Raw genomic sequence first — 26,721 nt, 5'->3', positions numbered from 1 at the left:
CTCACATAGTTTCTTCTTTTATGTCCATTTTTTCTGTGTTTGCTTGAGAAAGTCTCTATGGGTGTGAGAAAATAATGTAACCCAAAGAAAATCAGACTTCTCTTTTGCATAAATGTCTGAATCAACAAAATGATGTCTCAAAAAGAAAAATGTTTTTGACCATTATGATACAAAGGCTGTTATTTTATTGTTCTACCAATGATTCTCAGTGAACTAAATATATATGATCAGCTAAACGTCTTCTCTTTCAGATAACTTTAGTATTCCTGATGAGCGTACTGTTAAAGAAAACTGTCCTCACCAGTTTGATTGTGCTCCTCTTTACTCTCTTTTGGGGGTGTGTGGGATTGACTGCACTGTACAGACAGCTTTCTTCAACTTTGGAGTGGATTTTGAGCATTTGTAGCCCCTTTGCCTTCACTGCTGGATTGGCTCAGGTAAGAGTACAGTTAATTGGTTTATTAAACATTGAAAATTGTGAAATTCCATGACCTTTTATCATCAACAAACTTTCAAAATAACAACATTTATTCTAAACAATCCTTCTATGTAAAGTTAAATTTAAAAAATTATTACACTGTAGAAAAATTTTCATCTCACAAGGAAAGTGAAAAGAAAAACTTCCCTATTTCTACCTCTTAGATGTATTTTGTTTTTTACAAATTTCCTCTAATATACACACACACTTGTCATTTTAGTTCATGAGATGAAAGCATTCTGTTGTGCAAACTTGTTTTAGAAAATGTTTTATTTTGTGAACTATAAATCAAATATGAAAAATCCGAAACATAAATATATAGTTTAGTGAATAGTTCTAAAGTAAATCACAGTAACCATGAACCAGGTCAAGAAATAGAATGTTGCCATCACACTAGAAGCTCACTAAATACTCTTTCCTTCTAAAGGTAAAACTAACTTAGATGATAATTACTTTCTTGTTTTTTGTTACCTCCTAAGTATGCATCCTTAAGCATAGTTGTTTAATTTTGCTTGTTTTTGAACTTTATGTAAGTGATATTGTACAAAATGTATTGCTGAAAAACTGGCTTTTTCATCCAACATTATGTTTTTATTTATCATCCACATTTTATGTGTAACTAAGAGTATTGTTATATAGTATTCTATTGTTTGACTATATTATCAATTTTCTTATTGATGGACAATAGTTTCTAGTTTTTAGCTATTATTAACAATGCTGCTATAAATATTCTTGTACATGTCTCCCAGTGAACATGGACATTAAATTCTTTTTGTTATACATCTAGGAATTGACTGTTAGGATCTAGAATATGCACATGCTAATCTTAGTAGTTACTGCCCAATATTTTTCTAAAGTTACTGTCCCAATTTACATTTTCACCAACATTTTTGCGAATTCTAGTTGCTCCACATCTTTGCCAACATTTGGTATTGTCAGTCTTCCAAGTTATAGCCATTCTGGTGAATAAATAGTGATACATCATGATGTCTTAATTTGAATTTCCCTGATAATTAATGAAGCTATGTACCTTTTCATATGTTGAATGTTCCTTTTCATACTTTTTGGATTTTCTTTTGTAAATTGCCAATCTAAGTCCTTTCTCCACTTTTTTAGACTAAGTTGTCTATTTTTTGTTTATTGCTTTGTGGGTACTCCTTATATATGCTGGATATAAGACATTTTTCAGTTATTTGTTGCTTGCTTTATTACTTGTGATTTGGATGAACAGTGTCTTAATTTCGATAAAGTCCAATTTGTCAGTTTTTTCTTTTATGTAGAGTGCTTGTGTGTCTGTTTAAGAAATGTTCCCTACCCCAGGATTATTACAGTTTATTCTAGAAGCTTGATTATTTCACCTTTTGCATTTACATACAAATCCTTTTCAAAATGATTTCTGTGTATGTATAAATAGGAGTAGTTTTCTATATGAATATCCAATTGCTTTAGCTCTATTTTTTAAAAGAACATCCTTTCCCTGAATGAACTGCAGTAGTTCTTTTATCCTAACTCAACCAATCTTGTATTAACCCATTGTGTCTATCCTTGCATCAATAAGACATTATCTGTACTGTTTTGCTTTGTAATGTTTTGATATGTGGTAGAGACAATTTTATCAGTTTATTATCTTTTTCAAGAGAGGCTTGTCTGTTCCACAACTTTTGTATTGATGTAAATTTTAGAATTAGCTTATCAAGTAACACATATATGTGCTTGCATGTGCAAAGCTGTTAAGATTTTGACACAATGGAAGTTTTCAGTTTGGAGGGAATTGACACCTTTTTAGTTTTTGCCATGAACATAATGGGTTTTCTTCATTTTACCTTATAATTGTTTTAGTTTTCAGTGCTGAGTTCTTACAATTTTTGCTTGATTTTTCCCCCGAAGTATTTGATATTTTTGATACTATTATAACAGACATCTGTGTTTAAATTTTTATTTTCTACATGCTTGTTGTTCATGTAAAGAGATTCACCTGATCTTTTGCATATGGCCTTGGAATTTCTACATATTTAATTATATTGTCCGACAACAATGATGGTATATTTTTCCTTTGCAGTCTTTATGTCTTTGATTTATTTTTTCTTGTCTTACTGCATAAGTCAGGACCTCTTGTACAATGTTGAATTAGAAATGCAGGCAAATGAAAAACTTGTACCATTAAGCATGATGCTTGGTGTTGGTCCTTGTTTATCTCCTTCATCAGATTGAGGAGGTTCCCTTTTCTTCTTAGTTTGCTCTGAGATTTTCTTTACCATGAATAAATATTAAATTTTATGAAATGTCTTTTCTGCATCTATTAGGTTCATCACATGATTTTCCCACTTAATCTGTTTAATGCTAAATTACATTGATAGATTTTCAAATGTTGGCCCAGCCTTTCATTCCTTTAATAAACCAAACTCTCTTATGTAAACTTTAACGTTTTAAAAATTATAATTATATTATTAACTATACTCCATAGTTTACATTAGACTGTGTGGAAGAGTCCCATTTTATAGTTAAAAAAATTTTTTTTCTAGTAAATTATTACTAAATATAATGTTACTAAACATTACTAAAAATTATTCTAATAACATATATAACCCTAAAATTTCCCCTTTTACCCATATTCAAATATGAATATTTGGGGTGTTGGAGGAGTTTGGTAATGGATAGTGATGGTGGTGGCACATCATTGTGAATATAATTAATACCACAGAATTATATAAAATTTTAACATTTTAACATAGATTGAGAGGTAGCATAGGGTGTTTAGTGAGAACCTGGCTTTGGAAGCTGAACTTCCTGTATTTTTTTGCCACTGAGTAAAAATAAATAAACCTGCATCATAGGGTTATGAGGAAGATTAAAGAGATAATGTGAACAGCACTTAAAACAGTACCTTGAACATCAGCTCCATGCAAGTGTAGCTCTTATTATATTATAAAATTAAAAGTACAAAATTTTATTTGTATTAATACTAACAAGGAGGTAAGTTCTTTTATTATTATGCTAATAAGATATTTCAAAGAATTCCTCATATTCTTTTCTAAAATGTGTATTTTACTTTTTGTGTAGAACATATACTTTGCAATATTGCAATGACTTCATGAAATAAGCAAATGCATTATAATTTAAAGTCCTATTCTTAGATCATTGATTTTTTAATTGGCATTTTCTTCCAATATTCATTTGATCTCTGTAAAATAGAAATAGTTTGAATGGTAACTTCATTATTAGGGCTTATTGAAAAAGCTTATTAGTCAAATAATTCTTGCTGCTACAGTGAATTATTTTTAATTTATTGCCTCATTTATTACTTTTTTCTTGAATTGTAGATTTTGCACCTGGATTATAAGGTGAATGGCATAATTTTTCCTGACCCTTCAGGAGATTCATATATGATGATAGCAACTTTTTTCATCTTGGCTTTCGATTCTCTTTTGTACTTTGTATTGGCATTATACTTTGACAGACTATTACCCTGTAAGTAGTAGTGCATTTTTCTCTGACTTCTATAAGTATTGATTACATTGAAGACATTTAAAAATGTTATACAAATACATTTTAATGAATGAAGAATAACAAATATTTCCCACTGCAGGCTAAATGAGTTCTTTATTTTGTAATTTTAATGATCTGGAAGGACTTTTTATATAAAAATAATTATACCTCTGACTTCTTATAACAATATGTATTATAATGATCATAATAATGATAGCACACATAATTGTATAGTAATTAAATTGTGTTACTTTTTTCAAGGATCCCTAAAAGTGTTTTGAAAGAATAATTTTTAGAATTTGATTCAGAACAAGCTGAAATAAATTTGTTCTTAAGATGGTTTTGGCTAGGGTATATTCCCTGAACTATGGAAAGGCCTCCTATTCAATATTTGTATCTCTTACTTACAAAAATGTGAGGCAAATTGTAAACGAAACACAGAAAGGACCTCAGGTGTGACATAATCTTTTGTCCTCCCTTTCATGATTTCTAGAAGGACCATTTCAGAAAGAGAGATGTCTGTCCTTTAAAGAAATACCATAAATGAAAATTAGAGAGGATGTTCTCAGCATCAGATTTTTTTTCATTTTTATGCATAATTTAGAGAAATATATGACCCAGTTAGATTTTCTTTTTTTTTACAAAAAGACAAAAATTTCACATAAGCCAGGAATTCCTTACATATACTAGAATCAGAATATTTTTTCCCCTGCAAATTCTTCTGGTTTACTTATCCTTTTATTTTGTGTTCTTTCCTCTTCAACTGCATTTATGGTTGTCTCATGTATCTGTGTAATTATTTGTATATATTTCTGTCTTTCTATTAATTCTGGTTTATATCTGAGAACCATTAATAACAAATACTTTATTTTTTAAAATTTGGAAAATAACCACATATATATCCTGAACAAATACAATTTCTCCATACACTTATCACTGACATAATGTATAGATTTCAATATTATGTTTAGTTATATTATTGTGGTCAAACGATATCTTGAATTTATTTTTATGTGTCACATAAAAATATTTTATGTGCCCTGTGTTTTCCCAAATATTTGGTTTTATGCATTTTTGTAAACAGTCCATTTATTCAAGCCTATGATTTATACTTTGTTGAAAGTTCTGTTATATTTTTAAGTTTTGTAATAGCATGTTGTTATTTGAATTTTCACTATTTGCTTTATTGTCAAGTTTTCTTCTCTATAATATTAAGCAAGAAAGAAAATAATTTCTCTATGATACTCAAAAGTTCAAGGCATTTTATACTATTCTGATCAAGCCTTAATTGGTTTAATATATTGATCCAATATTTTATTGCCTCTTAATTAGATGGAAGTGATCACCGATATTCTCCATTATTTTTTCTGAACTCATCATCTTGTTGGCAACACCAAAGAACTGATGATAAGGTCTTTGAGAATGAAATAGATACTGAGCATCCCTATGGTGATTATTTTGAACAAGTAGCTCCAGAATTTCAAGGAAAAGAAGCCATCAGGTAATGACATATACAGTCATATTAACATGGTACAATGCTAAACAATTTTTAACCAACAGCAACAGGACAGGGCTTAGGCAAAATATTTAAAGACATAAAATTTGCTTTTCTGAATGTCACTTTGGACAGATCTACTGCAGACACCACTAATTTCAACTAACTGCTACTTTGTAAGGAAAATTCTCTTTGATTAATTCTATATAATGTTACCTTGTCATCCTCTACCTGTCTCCCTCCCTGCTTCTGTATTTGGTTCCCCACCTCTCTTTTATACTTACTTTTTAAATCATCTGAACCTGAATCTATAATTTCTTTTGTCATATATGGTATGGTAGAAGAAGTAAAAAATTTGGAGTCAGAAATTCTTAGGTCCTAATACCACACTTTCCTCTCGATTTATGTGTAATCTTAGAAAAATTGAATGCATTTCTCTTATCCTCAGTGTCCTGTATGAAATGAGGGTAACATCAACTTTGTAGCGCTGTTATGGGATTTTGTATGTAACAAAGTCTTATGAAGAGTTCTTAAAATATTTCTGTCCTCAGACCCTATCCCTGTGATTCTATTCAGTTGGTATGAGATTTAACCCAAGAATCCATGAGTTGTAAAAAGCCCTGTAGATTTTTCTATCATGCATTAAAGTTAAAGAATCAGAGCTTTAATTATTAACCATTTGCTTTTTTAACAGATACCCATGTAGTGCTTACTATGTACCAGATATGCATTTAACTCTCAAAACCAACCCAACCCAACCCAAACAAAACAAAACAAAACAATACAAAAAAAAAACACACAAAAAAACAAAAACAACATATGAAGCAGACACTTTTATTTTCCCCATTTTACAAATGAGGAAACTGAAGTACTGAAAGGTTAAATATCTTGCCCGAGGTTGTACATCTAATTAATGGGAGAATTGGTTTTGGAATCCAGACAGTCTGGCTCCACAGCCTGTTTATAACCACTGACTACTTTTGACATATCAGGAGACAGAGGAAGATGAATAAAAGTGGGAATCACATTAGGAAGAGAAATATTTATTTCCAAGTCAGAGAACATAGGTCCTAACCCATCTACTTAAACTTCATCCTTCTAGTTATTAATATTTTCTAAAAAGCTTTCTGAGGGGGGGCAAAAGATTCATTCCACCCTAAATAAGAGGATAGCATCTCCATGGAACACATCTATTCAAAAAAGGAGTGGCCAAATAAAGAATAATCTTCCCCCCAAAAAACAAAATTCCCATGTTGTCAATCACTATTTACCAGTTGGGGCACAAAAATAAAACGATATTATTATTGAAATTATAAGAATTTTCATATCCAATCTGCTTAAGAAAATATTGACAGCAGTCCAAAAACCAGTACTTCTCAAAACAAAGCAAAAATGAAAACAAAACAAAACAAAAACAAGTGAATTTTCTTTGCCCTAAAACCATTCCCAATTTTCCATGACTAATCTGTGCAACATTGTCTCTGCGCAGCTCTGTCTTTTGGTCTGGATCTTCACTAAGGTAGAGGCCTGGGGTCACTGAAAAACAAGGGTAAGAAAGTCATCTGATGCAAGGACTTTTCATTAAACTTTTGGCTCCATTTTTGGATACCTGTCCTCAGTTTCTCGCCATAGTAGGAAAGTGGTTGGTTTCGAAATGTGAGAAGCAATGAAATAACACATTGAGAAGGTATATAATGAGAAAACCCATAAAATTCAGGGAACCCTTTGATTCCACAAAGATTTAAATGTTTGTTGGAAGAAGAGGAATTCATAAGGAAACAGCAAGGGCATATTTAGAAAAATACTAAGAAAACCCAGTAAAGTGGAATGTCCCTTGAAAGTAAAAACTTTCGAAAAGGAAGAAGTCATCAGTAGGGACCCATAATCAGGTAAGGATGGGAACACATTTGCTGCATTTGGTTATTGGAAGTTCACTACTGATTCCAGTAAGAAAAAGTCCAGTAGAGTGGTAGGTTCGGAAGCTAGAGTGTGATTGAGGAGGAAATGAGAGGTGAGAAAGTAGAGACAACAGGTTTATACACTATTTTGAGAGTTTAGTAAGGTAAGAAGAGGAGAAAAGCTTGATTGTATCTAACAGAATTAAAGACCAAGGAGAAGCTATCAGAGAAGAAACTATAGAAGATGAAGGTAACAGAATATCTGACTGATGAACAAAGCTTGAAGGGGAAGCGAGATGATGATTAAAAAGCTCAGGTAAATGCATTAATTTCAAATAGGGGAAAGAGCACAAGGCGTTCTATGACTAGAGAAAAAATGTGATAATAGTTATAGTCTACTTTTCTAAGAAAATCAAATAGAATAAATATTTCTAGAGATACTTTTTTGTTTTCCATCCCAGGGGAAATGACCAATTGAAATTAAGTCTTATTTTTCCTCAGAGGTCGATTATGCCATAATTTGAGACCAGAAGGCACCTGCTGCAGCATTCCTTTTTACATATAAAGTGGTTGACTACCAATACATATTTTACATATAAAGTGATTGACTACCACTACATGTAGTGATTGACTACCACTATGTATTTTACATATAAAGTGGTTGACTACAAACCATTCCAACTAGGATTGTTCATAATCTGTACTATATTTACTTCTGTGTCGGTTGAGCAAGCAGTTCTTTTGTTATTTCAGGATCAGAAATGTTAGAAAAGAATATAAAGGGAAGTCTGGAAAAGTGGAAGCATTGAAAGGTAAATAAAACATTTCATTGTATCATTAATTTTTTTATTACAAAAATGGGAACAATTCAACATGAAAAATGGAATATATAGATAGGCAAAAAAAGAAAAAGAAAAGAAAAGAAAGAAGGAATGTAAACAATGTACCTCTACCACTTGGAGGTTAATTGTTAATCATGATTAGGACTTGATGCTTAATTTCTTCTTCTTATTTCATGGATCTATTAATTTTAAAGATAAAAATAAGGTGATTTCACTGTTTTTTCCAAATTAAATCTGCTATCAGCACTAGTTTATTTTATTTACACTATGAAGGAAGAAGTCTGATAAATTTTTATTCTAGCAAGGGAATTTACATAGTTTGCATCTGTTGATGAGATTAGCTAAAAACAAGATGAATAAAGTCATTGACAATGAATTCAGTTTTTTAAGTCAATATCCTATGACAAACTGCTCATAATTTTGGAAGAACAAACATATTTTGATATTAAAATTTTGAAAAATATAGTTTATTTTAACAAAAGTCAAGGTTTGTGGCTTACATTTCATTGAGAACAGCTTGCTTTTATTAACAATAATTTTATAGGAATAATCAGAATGATTTTTACAAGAGACAGAGCCTTAGAAGTTTAAAAAAGGAAAAGTAGGAACCCTCCCAAAGATTGAGTTCTCTGTCCATTGTGTTTATTTTCTAACAAATGGAACATCCTATAACTGAATCTTCTTTCTTTGAGATTAGGTCTTTATTTTGAGAATTACATGAACTGGTATTAGTAAGTTTATTTTCTGTCCAGGTTTTTTTCATCAAATACCATCTAGGTATGCAGATGCAGGTTTTAAGAAAATTTTAGCCAAGGATTTTAAAATTTATTATTTCATTTCCCAGAACACCTTTAAACCACATTTTCAATAATCAATAATAATGAACTTCAAGGATTTCTTTCCATTTTTAGAAATAGTAGTACCTTAAACATTTTTTAGAACATTGGCTATCAATACATTAAAAATATATGTGAAAGAAATGAACCAGCAAGATGGCGGCAGTGTAAGTAGCTCCTAGAGTTAGCTCCTGCTACAGGTCAGTTAGTAAACACCCAGAGCTATCTGGAGCTAGCTGAAGCACCTGTTTGGGGGATCCAGGAGGCCAGAAGAGCATCTTGCCACATCCTTGAAGGAATGGAAGGAGGAGACTGCCCATCTGCTGAGAAGACTCGTAAGTAGAGCACTCTATGCCATGGAGGCCAGTGCCCATTCTCCACTGGCCGCCTCAGGAGCTGTTCCACAGCTGGAATTGAAAGCTCCACTTCTCAAAAAAACAGGGGAGGAAGAGATGGTTGGGCACCAATTTCAGCTACTGATGAGTAAATTCAGGGGGCTAAAGTACAATCCTGAGAACAGCTAAAGTTTGAGCCTGTCCAAGCCAGAAAGAGGCCAGGAGCTGCCACCTTAACTCCACACCTGGCACAGGGGAAGGAGGGTGGACTGAAAATCACAATGCTGATGGGGACCGGCTTCTTTCCATCAAGGTCAGATGGCAGCTCCAGCCTGGGCATCCAGCGGGGAGGAAGCTGTGGGTTCCTATGCCAACCTCTCTGGGAAATTACCAGCCAAGCTGTGGAGGTCGGTGATTTTCCTACTCTGGAGACACGAGCCACCCCAGGAGCTATTCTGTGGCTGGAATTGGAAGCCCCATTTCCCCAAAACAGGGGAGAACATGGTTGGCTGCCGATTTCGGCTAGTAATTGGTAGACTAAGCTAGCTAAGCTATAACCCTGGGAACAGCTGAGGTGTGAATCAGCCCAAGTTGGAAAGAGGCTGGTGGCTGCCATTTTTACTCCACCCCCAGCCTGAGGGGAAGCCAGGCTGCCCAAAAGTCTCAGAGATGGGAGGAACCAGTTGTTCTCACCTGGATCAGCCTACAGCCCTAGCTTAGGCATCAGCCCCACCTCTGGCAGGGAGGAAGCTGGTGGACCCGGCATCAGCCTATCCAGGTAATTGCAGGTAACTATGACTGGCACAGACTGAAAATTGGAAGTCTACTGGGGCAACTGCAGTCATCTTGGACCTGCACTTCATAGATTGCTGCCCACACCTGCTGTTTCATCCCCCACCACAGGCAGGGGAGAAAGGGATGTGAAACTTCATCAGTTTCTTTGGGCAACTACAGTCTAGGCCTGCACTTGGATTATTCCACACAGCTATAACTCTGTCCCTACCCCTGGCGAAGGAGAACATTGGAAGAAGCTTCATTGGTCCCTGGTACAATAAGGGCAGCTTGAGCTTCCACCGCTTACAGCACCAACTACATTCTTGGTTCCTACCGCACAATCACCAAGGGAGAAAGGATAGGAAGCCCTAAACTAAAGAGAAAAACTGCACTCAGAATAAATACTCTAGTAAGCCAGATACAAAGACACCAGCAAAAAATTACAATCCACACCAAGAAACAGGAAGCTATGGCCCAGTTAAAGGAACAAGATAAGCCTCCAGATGAGGCTTATAAATGAGTTGAGACAACTAATCATAGATGTTCAAACAAATCTCCTTAATAAATTCAATGAGATGGCTAAATAGATTAAAGATATTAAGAAGACACTGGATGAGCACAAAGAAGAATTTGAAAGGGTATGTAGAAAAATAGCAGACCTTACGGGAATGAAAGGTACAATAAATGAAAATTTTAAAAAACATTGGAATCATATAATAGCAGATTTGAGGAAGCAGAAGAAAGGATTGGTGAGCTTGAGGAAATGTCTTCTGAAAGTGAAAATACAAGAGAAAAGATGAAGAAAAGAATGGAAAATTGAACAAGATCTCAGGGAACTAAATGACAGCAAAAAGCATGTAAACATATGTGTTATGGGTGTTCCAGAAGGAGAAGAGAAGGGAAAAGGGGCAGAAGGAATATTTGAAGAAACAATGGTAGCAAATTTCCCAACCCTATTGAGGGACATAGATATCCATGTCCAAGAAGCACAGTGTACTTCGCTCCAAATAAATCCAAATAGACCAACTCCAAGGCACATACTCATCAGAATGTCAAATGCCAAAGACAAAGAGAGAATTCTGAGAACAGCAAGAAAAAAGCAAAGCGTAACATATAAGGGATACTCTATAAGCTTAAGTGCTGCTTTCTCAGCAGAGACCATGGAGGCAAGAAGACAGTGGTCTGATATATTTAAGATACTACAAGAGAAAAACTTGCAGCCAAGAACCTAACATCCAGCAAGATTGTCTTTCAAAAATGAGGGCAAGATTAGAATATTCATAGATAAGAGAAACTGAGAGAATTTCTAAGCAAGAGATCAGATTTTCAGGAAATATTGAAGGATGTGCTAGAGCCTGAAAAGAAAAGACAGGAGATAGATCTGAAAGAGAGTCTAGAAATGATGATTTTATCAATAAAAGTAACCAAAAATGTCAGAGTGGTGAAAATAAAATATGACCGATAAAACTCAAATAGTCAGGAATAAACTTGAGCAACGATGTAAAGCACTTGTATTAAGATGTCAAATCCACTCAAATTAATATACAGATTCAATGCAATTCTGATAAAAATTCCACCAGCATTAAAGAAAAAATTGAAAATGCCATCATCAAATTTATTTGGAAGGGTAAGGGGTCCTGAATAGCCAGAAACACCATTAAAAAGGAAAAGCAAACCCTCATCTCCAGACTTTAAATCATATTACCTACCTATAGTGGTAAAAACAGCATGGTACTGGCATAAAGACAGACACAATTGACCAATGGAAGTAAATTTATGGTTCAGAAACAGAGCCTCACATATACGGTCAAGTGATTTTTAACTAGGCTGTCAAACTCACACAGCTCAGGCAAAACAATTCATTCAACAAAAGGTGCTGAAAGAACTGGATATCCTAGCCAGAAGAAGGAAAAAGGACCCCTATCTCACATCTTATCCAAAAATTAACTCAAAATGGATAAAAAACCTAAAAATAAAAGCAAGAACCATAAAACTTTTAAAAGAAGTTATAGGAAAATATCTTCAAGACCTGGTGGTAGGTGGTGGGTTCTTGTAAAAGGAGGACTGAGATGGACTACTGATGTTTAATGTATGTAGAAGTTTTAATTAGCTTTACTGTAAAAGTGTGGAAATGTATTGAGTGGATGGTAACGCACAGTAACAGCTAGTTTACAAATGGGGATGTAACTGAAAATGGTGATCTAGGTATGTAAATGCCAATTGACAGAATGCTAGAGAATAATCTAGGAACTGAATAGCACAATAAACCAAGAATTGTGGTTGATGGTACAGATGCAAGAGTATCCTTTGTGAGTTAGAGGAAATGTATATCACTACTGCAGGGTGTTGGGAATGTTGAGAAGCATGGGAAAAATGCAACTGGAGTGAACTATGGACTGTGGTTAGCAAATAATATAATATTCTTGCATCTCTGCCAAAGATGTACTGTGGTGATAATGAAGCAGTAAGGAAAATGTGAGCCAAATGTATGCAATGACATGGTAACAATCAGATGATATTATCTTATCTATAGCGAATGTTCCAGCACAGTGTGGTATGTTGATGGAGGGGTATTGTTTGGGAATTCTGCACATGTGCATGATTGTTTTATAAGTTTACAACTTCTGTCATAAAAAATATATTTAAAAAATAATAATAGGGTGGGTTGGGGAAAAAACACACCAAATATAAGGACTATGATTAGTAGTAAGATTTTGACAACATTCTTTCATAATTTGTAACAAACATCTCAGGACAATGCAAGGTGTTGGTGGAGGGTTGATGCATGGGACCCCTGTATGATGTTATGCATGCTTGCTTTATAAGTTCACAACTTTTACTATACACTTAATTGTTTATGTATGTTCATATATAAATGATATAAAGATAATAATAATAGTGTTGGTTGGGGGAAAATACTTTGATTAGTAGTAATATTTTGACAATGCTCTTTAATTGTTAGTTAAAAAGGTTTAACAACAATGCAAGTTATTGGCGGTAGGGTGAGTTATTAGAGTCCTGTATGATGTTATATTTGTTTGTTTTGTAAGTTCACAACTGTTTTTTTTCCCCAAAGATTTATTTATTTATTTATTTCTCTCCCCTCCCTTCCCTACCCCGGTTGTCTGTTTTCTGTGTCTATTTGCTGCGTCTTCTTTGTCCACTTCTGTTGTCAGCGGCACGGCAATCTGTCTCTCTTTTTGTTGCGTCATCTTGCTGTGTCAGCTCTCCGTATGTGCTGCGCCATTCTTGGGCAGGATGCACTTTCTTTAGCACTGGGCGGCTCTCCTTATGGGGCACACTCCTTGAGCGTTGGGGCTCCCCTATGCGGGGGACACCCCTGCGTGGCATGGCACTCCTTGCACACATCAGCACTGTGCATGGGCCAGCTGCACATGGGTCAAGGAGGCCCGGGGTTTGAACAGTGGACCTCCCATGTGGTAAATGGATGCTCTAACCACTGGGCCAAGTCTGCCACCCACAACTGTTATTATACACTTATTGTTTATGTATGAGTGCTATACTTCAATAAATTAATTAAAATATATATATATGTGAAAGAGAACAAAATGGAGTTGTTCTTTTGTTTGTAAGGGTGGGGGGATCTAGAGTTGCGCTCTTTCAGCCTTCTCTCCATGCAGCTGGTACCTGTGGCAACTTTGGAACACCTTTTGGAAGATACTTTTGAAATCCCTCAGCAACATCCCTATTTTTCTAAATAATACTCTATTCCCTAAATAACCATGATTTACTTACCTAACGCACTAATGTATGAAATTTATTTTATTTCCAGTTACTCACTATATAAAAAATATTAGAACATTCTTTTCATTCCTTGTAAAGGCTATTAATTGTTTTCTGAATATAAATTTCTAGAAGCAGAATTATTCAGCTGCTGAATTATTCATTCAAAGGAATCATATTTTAAGATTCTTGAGTCACAGTTCAAATCATTCTCCTAAGTTATACATCCATCAGCAATACATTAATAATAATAATAATGATAATAACAATAAACACAAAGTTTATTGAGTACTTTGTTCTGGGAACTATGCAAAGTGATTTGTGTGGACCTTTTCATTTAATCTTATGAGATACATATTAATATCGCCCCCATTATATAAATGAGGTAACTGAGGCTTATATTTCAGTTTTCCAAAGAACAAGGTCAACTTCTAGATAGGTAGGGTTGCTTTCCTCTTACTCTTGAAAACCCTACGTATTTTCCATTTAAAAACAACAATAATAGAATTTTAAAATGAGTTGCCTAGTTGTCTCGATTTTGTCTCTTAATAATTATTCTTTCTGATGAATTTGAAAGTTCATTTTATGATTCCTTGTTTCTTAAGTTTACTTTGACCCATTTAACGCTTCTATTCTATTCCATTGATTACTTTGTCCTGAACAATTAACTTATAATTTTAATTATTACATTTACTCCATTGTTGTTACTCTATCAGTAACATATAATTTTAATTGCAATAGTTCTCCAATGTATTTAATATCTGGTAGGCCAAGACCAATTTCTTAATCTTCTTTAGCTTTTTTTTTTAATTGTTAAAATTCATTCTTTCAAGTGATCTTTAGAATCTTTTAGTCAAATTATAAATGAGGACTTTAATTGGAATAGATTACAATGGGAAGAATTTTTTCTTTATATCTAATTATTATTACTAGCACATTTAATAGATGAGAAAAACAAACTTTAGTTTAGTTTATCCAGAAATCATTCAGATAGAAAATGGAAGAACTGGAATTTGAGCTTAGTTGTTACTTTTTATAATGTTTGAAAGATAGGTCACATAATTTGAATGAAAGGACCTGATACAGATATAATTATCAGACATAATGTGTCTTAAAAGTTGCTCTGTCCAACAATTTTTTATAATAAAGCTTGGTTTTCATTTTTGCAAAGGAAGGAAATAAAAAAACCCTCAAAATAGCTAAAAATCACTTCTATTGACATGTAACTGTAAAAAGTTTATAATGAAAGAATAGAAAAATGGTCAAAAAAGAAATACAATTGGTTGGTGAATATATTTTGGAAGGTAATTTATGCCATTTGAAATGTTTGTAATTTAATGTTTAGAAAGTCAAGCTAAAATAACAAAGTATGATCAAGTTTTGTAGGTATGTATTTGCATATTCAAATTTGCATGTGTGTACACACTGGAGATAAGTGCATGTGACACGGTTAATATTTGGAATTGTTTATTTTGTCTTCTTAATGTGTTGAATTAATTTTAAAAAACATTCTGCAATAGGCATATTATTTTGGCAGTTAGGAGACTACTGAATATTATATATTTACAACTAAAATAGGTAACTAGGGAAGCAGACTTGGCCCAATGGATAGGGAGTCTGCCTACCACATGGGAGGTCTGCGGTTCAAACTCCGAGCCTCTTTGACCCTTGTGGAGCTGGCCCATGTGCATTGCTGATGTGTTCAAGGAGAGCTGTGCCATGCAGGGGTGTCCCCCGTGTAGGGGAGCCCCATGTGCAAGGAGCGTGCCCTTGCACATGGGAGAGCCACCCAGCACGAAAGAAAGTGCAGCCTGCCCAAGAATGGTGCCACACGGAGAGCTGACACAACAAGAAGACGCAACAAAAACAAACACAGATTCCCCATGCCGCTGGTAAGGATAGAAGCAGTCACAGAAGAACACACTGCGAATGGACACAGAGAGCAGACAATGGGGGTGGGGACAAGGGGAGAGAAATAAATAAATAAATAAATCTTTGAAAAAATGAAATGAAATGAAATAAAATACATAACTAAATAAATTTTCTTGTTCCATTTTTAGAATCAGTCCTTGTCTAATGCCCTCCTATTAATAATTTTAATATTTTACTCTAAAAGCAGGCTTCATCTTTGACATATATGAAGGTCAAATCACAGCAATTCTGGGTCACAGTGGAGCTGGCAAATCTTCACTGCTAAACATCCTTAATGGATTGTCTGTTCCAACAGAAGGTGAGCAAAATGAAATTTCTCAAAGGTGAAATGTCTGATAATAGAATGAAGTCAGGTCTATGCCTCTCATTTTAAATTTCAAATTTGATTGCTTAAAATAAAATAATGTTAAAGTGTTCTCAGAACTATGTGATTTAGAATATATTTCATATTTCCCCAATTTTTGTGAAAATTATTATCATCTCTATTCCAATGTTGTATGATATTTTATGGAAAATTTACAGTACTCTGAGCACTAATATTTACATTAAGAAAAAGGAGTCATTTTTAATAAATTATGAAGTCAGAATATTAGATATTTGTAAAGATATGCTAATATTTTCTTGAATAACACCTCTAAGCATTAATAAAATTTATATTCAGTCTAATGTTAAATTATTTTAACTTTTATTCTTAGGGTCAGTTATCATCTATAATAGAAATCTCTCTGAAATGCACAACTTGGAGGAAATCCAGAAGATCACCGGTGTTTGTCCTCAATTCAATGTTCAAATTGATGTACTTACTGTCAAGGAAAACCTCAGGCTGTTTGCTAAACTAAGAGGAATTCAGTCACAGGAAGTAGAACAAGAGGTAGATGGACATGCTTGCATTAACCGAACTGCCAACAATTTACCAAGTTAAATCATGACCACAGAATTCCTTTGAATAAAATATAGGCAAGAAGTTCCTAGAAAAATTGTCCACTGTTTAATGGGAAGTTTAATTTGCACAGTATAAGTCATTTTGGAATTCAAGCTTTGTATGTCTTCTCGAATAGGTACAAAGAATTTTATTGGAATTGGACATGCAAAACATTCAGGATAACCTTGCTCAAAATTTAAGTGAAGGACAGAAAAGAATGCTGACCTTTGGAATTGCCACTTTAGGAGACCCCCAGGTAAGTGAGATTATGCATGGGAAAAATGCAGATTGAATATCCATAGAAAGTCAAGCTCCTCTTCGACCACTAAAAGAGGTGGATCTTTCATTATAACTATCAGCTGACAATAGGTTTATAGAGAAACCACTATGTTTAGAAATATAATAAAGATAAATATTTGGATAATTTCATTTGTTTGGTTTGGTTATTGTTGCTTTTCATGTTATCATATGTAGAAAGTTCCCGTGGAAGAGAGACATATTTTCTATATCTTCATCCTCTGTAGCTTTTGCTGTTAGATGAACCAACTGCTGGATTGGATCCCTTTGCAAGGCACCGAGTATGGAACTTCCTGATGGAGCGTAAAGCAGACTGCGTGATTCTCTTCAGTACCAAGTTCATGGATGAGGCTGACATCCTGGCTGGTAATCGTTGGTTTCATTTCAGTATTCCAATTGAGAATTTGGGAAACTGAGACATGATGTTTATTCCTAGGGCAAGAGACCTGCTCTCATTACGTGGGGGTTCCTACATCCCGGACTAGTCCAGTGGACAAAAGAATTCTAGTCCTACTGTAGGGTTCTTCTCTGGTTCTACATTTGTTAGAGTGTTTACACCAATAAATACTGCAATTTTATTTTTTTCAGATCAGCTGTCAATTAATTTAAGCATCCAAATCTCCTTTAATATATATTAGGTTAAAAATATTTGTTCATTTGTTGGCATCCAGAGTAGAGAATGTACCGTTTAATTTTTTTTCAGGAAGTATTGGAGAGCACAGAAATAGACTGGAGTCCATGAGTTCATTTGGATTCATCAATTTTAAGATCAACATTAGATATAGTAACATCTCAAAGAACATTGCCCACCTGGAAATATGAGCATTATCTCCTCATCTATATTTTCTAAAGAGAGTAGATATGACTCCTAATATCCTTCCTCTTGCTTCTTTTTACTCAGACAGAAAAATGATCATGTCCAATGGGAGAGTGAAGTGTGCAGGCTCTTCTCTCTTTTTGAAAAGAAAATGGGGTCTTGGATATCACTTAAGGTACAGACTTTGGGCATAGCCTAGGTACATGCTTTTAAATAATGGTATATCAAAAAGTAGACAAAGTATGGGTTACATAAGAAGAACTGGCCTTCTGCTTCCTCTCTGCCATACTGGATTGATCAATGTTGCCTGAACGGTTTTCCTGTTTTCCTGCTTCCTTGTAATTTTACTAATGCTAATGATATGCAAAATTTTAATATTGTAAACCAAGCCTGACTCTTTACAGTAGAATTCCTTCTGTACTGTTTTTTTAGGTTTTTCCTCTGTGCTGCCTAAACCTCTTCCTTCTTTCCATCCTCCAATTTCCTCAGATGATCCATTCAGTCCTCTAATATGTTTTCATTCTTTCTAAGGGCACAATGGCAAATAATTTCAGAAGCCAGTATTAATAGGGAAGTAAATCTGGTGGTAGAGCATGAGAGGACTGCGTCTACCAAGAAAAGGTTTGCTGAGGCTTAAATAATTTTTTAAAATTATTAAGCCCTATGGCCCAATAAAACATGGATGTGGGCCAAATTTCCCTATTATCTACTATTTTTGATCTTTACATAGTCTGGTATAAAAATTGCCTGTTCTCACCTCCCTCTGTTTTCAAACTTAGTATATAATTCTCATATATCCTCATACGTGGTATATAGTAGGAATAATTTTATGAGTTTGTTTGTATATTTGTAGTTCTGATTTTATGTCTTTTACATATAGATCGTAAGATTTTTCAATCTGGTGACATCATTTATTATTATTATTACTATTATCATGTTGTTTGTTTCATAAAGCCAAGTAGTACTCAAAGGCAAGATATTCAATAAAATTTGTTAATTGTAGCAGTGGAGAGAATGCAAATCACTTGTTTTCTCTTTTAAATATTAGTTTGTACAGAAATGAAATATGTGAGTCAGAAAAAATAACATCCTTTATTAATCAACATGTTCCTGATGCTAAATTGAAAACAGAAAATGAAGAAAAGCTTGTGTATACTTTACCTTTGGAAAGTGCAAATACATTTCCAGGTAAATTGAATATGATCACAATGGAATGAAATTTGGAAACAAATATTTACATTAATATTTTAGGTTTCATTGCTTAATGGATTTGGATTTTGTCTTAGGTTGGTTTCCCCAAGAAGCATACCTGAAGTGAGGACTGAGTGCAATTAATTTATTTGATAGTTAATACCTGAAGCACCTGCAGGAAAATGGGGTCATGAAACAGGGAAGGGAAGTAAGTCAAGGAAGTGTGTATTATCAAGTGGTTTACTGAAGTAGACAATTGAGGTTAATCACACTGGAGAAAATACATGAATGAATGAATAAGTGTGCTTAGATTATGTCACCAGAGGATGAGGAAGCTGGGGTATTCACTCACAATTCCCTGTCTGTCATTAGCTAAGGAATGCTTCCAGAAGCATTAGTTTTCTGACCCTTTGAGCTTGCTTTGAACATGAATTTGGTATTTGTATGAGGCTATGAAATAACACTTAGGAGAGTGTTCTTAATAAATAGGTTTGCTGTGTAGAGGTGAGTGCAGAAGACATGTAGGTGGGGTCTTCTACAGGTTTCTTTTGTATTTTAATAAAATTGTGTATGTATTTGTTTTGCAGAGAAAGACATAGTTTGTTGATCCCACAAAAGTGTTCAGCATGTGTCCTTAGCTTGCTGTGTAGTGGTACCAACTTAGGCATTGAGTTATAATCATTCTCTGTAAATGATTACTATGTACCAGGTACTGTTCTAATAGATTAATTTATATCAGCTCATTTAGTCCTCATAACTATCCCTTGAGGTGGGTGCTATGATTTCTCTGTTTTACAAATGAGGAAACATTAGCGCCTCCTCTGCTCTAAATAGCCTTTTATTCTAAACTATTATTAAAGATTTAACTCTTAAATCTTTAACTTTAAGTAGTTAAAGATTTAACAAAGATTTAACTCTCTTCAGGCTTAAATTAAACAGCCTCATTTGGTTGACTCAGTCTCATTAGGCATATGCTCAGGAATTTAGATTTTATTCCCAACATAATAAATGGCAGCTCTCTATGACCTTTGTAGTAGCATGGAAGATGACATTCTCAGGTCCATGGACTATCCTATGTTATTCTTCTTGGAATAATGCTCAGATGAGACATAACTGCCCCACCTCCTTTTTAAGTGGGATAGGAGAGATAGAGAGTTATGTGCTCTTACCACTGGAATATATCACTTAGCCAGAGTCTCTGGTGTTGACCTCTCAGCCCATGGCAGCCTTTTACACAGACCCTAGACCTCTACATGTCTAATGATGTACTTAGCCCATGTATCTCCTCACCAGGACATACGGTAACTTCCAGGCCCCTGCAGGCCATGAGGAAACACAGTGCAGCATGGGCTTACCCATCTAGTTCCTCTTAGAAATGTTACTGGGCTATCACCCTGCCAGATATAGAAAATGGCATGTGAGAGGCTTTTCCTAGAAGCTTGTCTCCTCATCCAAGTATACCCATGGAAAAGAGTCACAGTAAATGCTTACTGGGCACCTTTTATATAAAAGGCACTGCTCAAGGCATTAGAGATATGGAATTAAATAAGACAAATGAGTCTTTACCCTCATGAAGCCTACCCTCCATTGGGTGGGGAGAAGTAGACATGGACAATAAACAAAATCGTGGTACAATCATACTATAAAATAATGAATAAGGCCATATAATTTAGAGTGATGACTGGTGTCAGGTTGAGGTTTAGATAGAGTGGTTTCAGAAGGCCACAAGAAGAAAATGGTCAAAAGCATTCTAAAGAGAGGGAAAGTAGAGTGTCTGGAGTGCAATGAGTAAAGGAGGAGAGTGGAGAGGGGAGATAGGGAAGGTTGTAGGGATAGAGACATGCTCATATGGAGCCTCAGGGGCCATGTTACACACTTTGATTTTTATTTTACCTGCATTGAGAAACTATTAAGCAGGGGGTTTTGTATGGTCTTACTTATATTTGTATTCTCTGAATATAAAAGGTCACTCTGAAGGTAGAGAAATAAGAATGAACACTGGGAAACCAACTATATGGCCATTTCAGAGGTACAGGTAAAAGATGATAGTGATTGGGATGCAGTGGTACCAGTAAAAAGATGGATGGAAGTGGATGGATTTGAAAGATATTTTGGAGATAAGACCAAAATCTGAGTGATACTCCAAATACATAATTTTTCTGAACAATATTCTGTATTATCTTTTAAATAAGTGTTAATTTACTAATAAAAAGCAAAGGGCCAAATTTAATTTACTAGGTTTAGACTGTATCTATTATATCTTTTGTCTTAGACCTTTTCAGTGACCTTGATAAGTGTTCCAGCCTTGGTGTGATGAATTATGATGTTTCCATATCAACTCTGAATGATGTCTTCATGAAACTAGAAGGAAAACCAACTACCGAACAAGGTAAAGCCATTTGTATAATTCATAGAAAAATTCCCAAATGATCATGTATCAATTTGGTATTCATAATTTCTTGTGTGTGATTCAGATTAAGGAATGAGACCAATTTCAACTTTGATTCTGCTATTTGGAAAGGACTGGACACATGGCCTTTCTTGGAATCTATAGAATTTCTCTTTGGAAATGATTGCACCTTATTTTAGCAGGTTTCTCCTACATCTCAGATGCTTACACTTCTAGGGTATTGTGAAGCTATGAAAGACTCTCAGTCAGGTCCCTGAGGTCTAAGCAGAAATTTCTTATAAATTTTTTTTAGCTTGTTACTAAACAAAATTCCACTAGAGTCTTTATGAGGAGAAAGCTTGAGACTATGTTCTGTGCATTTTAACAGGTGGAAATGATAAGAGATGTCATTTATGAAATCCCTGTGTCAAACACTCTGATTAATGTATGGGTATATTGCATTACTTTCTCACAGGTGTCATCTGTGTCATTTTACAGATGAGAGAATCAGACTCAAGAGCAGTTAAGTGATTGGTTGGTCCCAAGCCATATACTTATAAGCCATAATAATGTGATTCAGGTACAGGTTTGATGATTCCAGTCTTGGTGATGTTTCACTTGCACTACTAAATTATTGATCCTTCAATATCAGACATTTAGGCATTAATGATAAGCTATACCTTTGGAAAACATTTCTGGAAATCCCTCAGTTTATTGTTACGTATGGGACTGTCTATGCCTTTTTAAAGACTGAGCATAATGTGATCAACCTTCCTCTTTTGATTTGAATATGGTACATTTTATGGTTGAATTTATTGAATAAGGACATCATAAATGTAATTTTTTCTTATATTGTTCTCATTGTAACCATAAATATTCTAAAATAATTTTCCCAAAGATTTTTATTTGGTAACATATATAAAAGCAAAATTTTTCATTTTACCACTTACATGTGCACAATTCAGTGAAATTAATTACATTCACAATATTGTGCTATCATACCCATTATCTTTCAGCAAAACATTTTCATCATCCCAAACAGAAACTCTTTATCCATTAAGCATTAACTCTTATTTCCCCACCCCCACTTGGTCCTTGGTTACCTATATTCTATTTTCTGACTTTATGAATTTGCATATTCTGGTTATTTCCTATAAATGACCTTTTGTGTCTGGCTTATTTCATTTAGCACAATGTCAAGGTTCATCCATTTGTGGTATGCATCAGAAATTCATTCCTTTTTATGGCCAAATAATATTCTTTGTGTGCATATACCACATTTTATCATCCCTTCTTCTGTTGATGGACACTCGGGTTGTTTTCACCTTATGGCTATTGTGAATAATGCTGTTATGAGCACTGGTGTGCAAATATCTGCCAAGTGCATATTATCAATGCTTTGGGGTATATACCTAGAAGTAAAAACACTGGATCATGTGTTTAACTTTCTGAGGGACCACCAAACTGTTTTCCACAGTGGCTAAACCATTTTGCATTTCACCAGCAGTGAAAGAGAATTCTTATTTCTCCTCCTCCCTTCAACACTTGTTTTGTTTTGTTTTTCTTCTTCCGTTTTTTAATAACAGCTACCTAGTGGTTGTGAAGTGGTACCTCATTATGGTTTTGATTTGCATTTCCTTGAAGGCAGTGATGCTGAGTTTCTTTTCAAAAGCTTATTAGCCATTTGAATATCTTCTTTGAGAATGTCTGTATAAATCCTTTGTTGTCTTTTTGTTGTTGACTTAAGGAGTAAAAAATGTTCATGTTCCTAAACAGAGAAAACTGTGATGTCCCAGGCTGGCATTAATAATGTGTGTGTGCTGATATAAAGATAGTGGTTTCCAGGGTTTCAGAAGGAAGGGGGATGAATGGCTAGAACAGCACATATTTGGGGCAGTGAGATTCTTCTGCATAATCTGCAATGACAGACACATGACATTAAGCATTTTTCAAGGCCTTGGATCTATACAGCACAAGGTGTAAACTGTAATGTAAACTATAGTCTTTGGTTAGTAACAATGCTTCAGTATTGGTTCATCAACTGTAACAAATGTACCACATTAAGATGTCAGTATTGGGGGGGGGGTAAGCTATGTGGGTGGGTGTGTGGGGGTTATATGGGAATTCCCTATACTTTCAGTGTAATTTTTCTGTAAATGTAAATCTAAAACATCTCTAAAAATAAAGTTTAAAAATGATGTGTGTGTGTGCATATAGATTTTGAACAAGCAGTGATATTAAGAGATTCAGGAAGCCTAGATGAAATGGAATCAGCTCGTTCTTCTCTACCTGAAATGCAGAAGGCCTCAAGTGACATGGCCCTCTGGAGACTGCAGGTCTGTGCAATAGCATGGCTCCGTTTCTTAAAATTAAAACGTGGCAAGAAATCACTTTTGACCCTGTGAGTATCAGAATATTTTGGTTTTGTTAGACTTATGGGTTTCAAAAGAGATTCAAGCCAGAAGAGAATTTCAAATCTAGAGCACAATGCCCCACATTCACGTTGGAGGCTAAACACAGCATTTGATTCTACTGACACTGAGAACACCTGTGTGTTAGTGTTTGATTGTGTGTTTAGTTTTAATAGTTTGATATCCTGGTGTGTATATAACAATGCCTTTTAGTACTATATCATGCTAGTACATGCCTTTCTAATCGTAGCACCGGGATCACGACTGTTATAGGGTAGAATAGAATCGACACTCAACAAATATTTTGGAATGACTAAGTGGACAAAAAATTTGTTGTACATTCATATGGTAATTTTTCTTTATTGCTAGATTATTGGTGCTTGGAATTGCAGTGTTCCCTTTGATTGTGGAAAATATATTTTATATTACATTATATCAAAAGAGCGATTGGGAATTTAAACCTGAATTGTATTTCCTCTCTCTTGGACAACCCCCCAGAGACTCCCGTACCAGCCTACTGATTGTCAATAACACAGGTGAACTGATAAAATTTAAATCCCGAAATTGATTATGTTTATTGTTAAATAGCACATGCTGGGGGGCGGGGAGAGAAAATTATAAGAGAAGAAAATGTGTTTTTGAATCTTACTTACAGAAAACACTTATGACAACCTGTGCATAACAAATTTGCTCTGAGTTTTGGAAATAGTGGGGATTGGTGGAACAACAAGATAGAAGGAATCTGTGTCACCACACTATCTTGCAGTCTACTTGCCTACCCTCAGCCATTATGCGAGAGAGAAATAAATGTCTATCTTGGCTGAACCGCCCTATTTTAAGATCTCTCTATTACAACTTAACCTATGTCATAAGGATGACACACACTGATTGAAATGTAAAGATGACATACCTACTCCCCATGCTCTTCCATGTAGTCCAGAAGAATCCAGGATGATTCCTTTGTGATCTTGTTATCCCAAACAACCAGCAACTGGTTTGGCTAACCACTAATGTAACTTTGTTAAAGAAACTTTTAGGTTTCTGACTAAAGTGTTAAAAATAATGTCTGAGTAGGTGACATCGTTTTACTTGGATGTCCTTCTTCATATACATTTGTGATTCAGGGTTTTAGATGTCTCCTCTTAAAACAATTTCTGTTTCTCATTTTCCTTGTTGTTTCCCATTTGGATTTTAGAAAGAAAGCCTTACTTACTCTTCAAACTGAAAGTCTTGCTAATTGTATATTTAATTTCCAAGATCTCAGCTTATTTCTTTACCTATTAGGCCATGTTTTTTTTCTTCCATACTCTCCAGTCATCCTGAGAACAGCACACTTGTGTAATCTTAAAAAGATTTATTTTTCTCTATGCTCAATTGTGAGGTAATTTGCTAATTAAATTTGAGACTTGTATACCATCTTGTTCCTTTTTTCTCAAAATATGATAATTGGTAGCATGTTTGTCTTTAAATTTGAGAGTCCCTGTTTGCCTGGGTGTTCTACCTTAAGTGGCTGTGGAGATGGAGTGAGAGCTGTGGCTGCTCCAGGGTACATGGAAAGCTTACTTTCTATGTGTGCATCTCTGTCCAAGTTGGGGGAGGGTCCTAACTGTCAGGAACTTGTCCCTGTGTTTCTAACCCCATAGCCCACTTTGAGTCTGTCTAGGATAAACTCCCATTTCTGAGGCCTAATAGGCAAAAACAAAAGTCCCTCTTTTTCCTTTTTCCTTCCTATCCTGTCTTTTTAATTGTCTGGAGTTACATCAGATCCTGCCTGCTGTTTTCACCAGATATTGTCCTCCTGAGGTAGCTCTTCACTTCTCTTAGAAGGTAAATATAGGGACCTTTACTGTGGGAGCAACTGCAGCTGCTGCTTGAATCCTGTGGAACAGATGGTGGGACCTGACTGGTCACCTTGTTCCAGGTGTAATTGTGACCTAGTTAGTGACCCTGGCCATCTGGCCCCTTGCTTTTGTTCACTCTGAATTTGAAATATCTCAGAAATTAACTTTATCTTTATAGTTTTTGCTCCTGTGTGCTCTAGACTGTGAATTTTTCTCAGCTCTTGTTTCTCTGTCAAGCGATTGCATCTGTCTTATTCTTTAGGCGCACATCAAAAACTTTCATTTGCTGATGGTGCCTTTTTCATTTCCCACTTATTAATGTATATTTTTATAAAATATGTATGCAATATATATGTAAAATGTGTACCACCATCACACACAAATACGTGTATTTACTTTCCTGTCATTTCAAAGGATTAAAGGAGAAAGGAGAGTAGTCTTATCTACTGTTTTAGGCTGGACAATCTGAAGTCTTGCCATATAATTTTTATATCTCCACTAATTATTGATTTTCCTCATATATTTATTATACTTCCATTTAATATTGAGTTCCAATGTATTTTTACCAAACTTGTAATAATAGAATTATCTTGTTTTAATGAGCCACATGGTGGCTTGCACTAAGCAGAACTATACAGCTAATTAGTCACTGCATAACTTTTGCTAAATAGTAAATGGTAGAATGATTTCTGTGTCAAGGGCCAATATTATTGTGAAATCCAAAGAGACATGCCTTCATGTAGTATAGTGCAAATACTTACTTTCATTTGTGTAGGGGCATTCTTTTAAGAATTTAATCCATATTTCATTGCTATTATATGTTCCTCTGTTATTAACTTCATACTAGAATCAAATATTGAAGATTTTATATGCTCACTGAAACATCAAAACATAGTTTTGGAAGTAGATGACTTTGAAAATAGAAATGGCACTAACGACCTCTCATATAATGGAGCTATCATAGTTTCTGGTCAACAAAAGGTATGTTTGTCCCGTGTTAGAGCTTATAAGAGAAAAAAAATTAAGAGAGTAC

At 34.7% G+C, this 26,721-nt stretch overlaps 1 protein-coding gene across 3 annotated transcripts in view; it reads left to right on the top strand.

Annotated features, from left to right (window-relative positions):
• ABCA6 (ATP binding cassette subfamily A member 6) overlaps positions 1 to 26,721 on the top strand; it is a 56,952-nt gene that overhangs the window by 9,370 nt on the left and 20,861 nt on the right. The window contains exons 9-23 of one of the 3 annotated variants that reach the window (XM_071210783.1): positions 252 to 437; positions 3,799 to 3,946; positions 5,297 to 5,465; positions 8,111 to 8,169; positions 16,008 to 16,118; positions 16,516 to 16,691; positions 16,879 to 16,998; positions 17,267 to 17,405; positions 17,941 to 18,031; positions 18,388 to 18,477; positions 18,905 to 19,044; positions 21,320 to 21,436; positions 23,654 to 23,837; positions 24,217 to 24,383; positions 26,536 to 26,669. In XM_071210783.1, coding sequence (XP_071066884.1) covers positions 252 to 437; positions 3,799 to 3,946; positions 5,297 to 5,465; positions 8,111 to 8,169; positions 16,008 to 16,118; positions 16,516 to 16,691; positions 16,879 to 16,998; positions 17,267 to 17,405; positions 17,941 to 18,031; positions 18,388 to 18,477; positions 18,905 to 19,044; positions 21,320 to 21,436; positions 23,654 to 23,837; positions 24,217 to 24,383; positions 26,536 to 26,669 — 2,031 coding nt within the window. Of the gene's footprint in view, positions 1 to 251; positions 438 to 3,798; positions 3,947 to 5,296; positions 5,466 to 8,110; positions 8,170 to 16,004; positions 16,119 to 16,515; positions 16,692 to 16,878; positions 16,999 to 17,266; positions 17,406 to 17,940; positions 18,032 to 18,387; positions 18,478 to 18,904; positions 19,045 to 21,319; positions 21,437 to 23,653; positions 23,838 to 24,216; positions 24,384 to 26,535; positions 26,670 to 26,721 lie in introns of all 3 variants that reach the window. The other 2 variants (XM_058284631.2, XM_058284630.2) reach the window with 2 other exon arrangements.

Source organism: Dasypus novemcinctus, chromosome 21 (genome assembly GCF_030445035.2).
Source record: "Dasypus novemcinctus isolate mDasNov1 chromosome 21, mDasNov1.1.hap2, whole genome shotgun sequence".
NCBI lineage: Eukaryota > Metazoa > Chordata > Mammalia > Cingulata > Dasypodidae > Dasypus > Dasypus novemcinctus.
The sequence above is the reverse complement of the archived record's forward strand: the minus strand, read 5'-3'. Positions and strand labels throughout refer to the sequence as shown.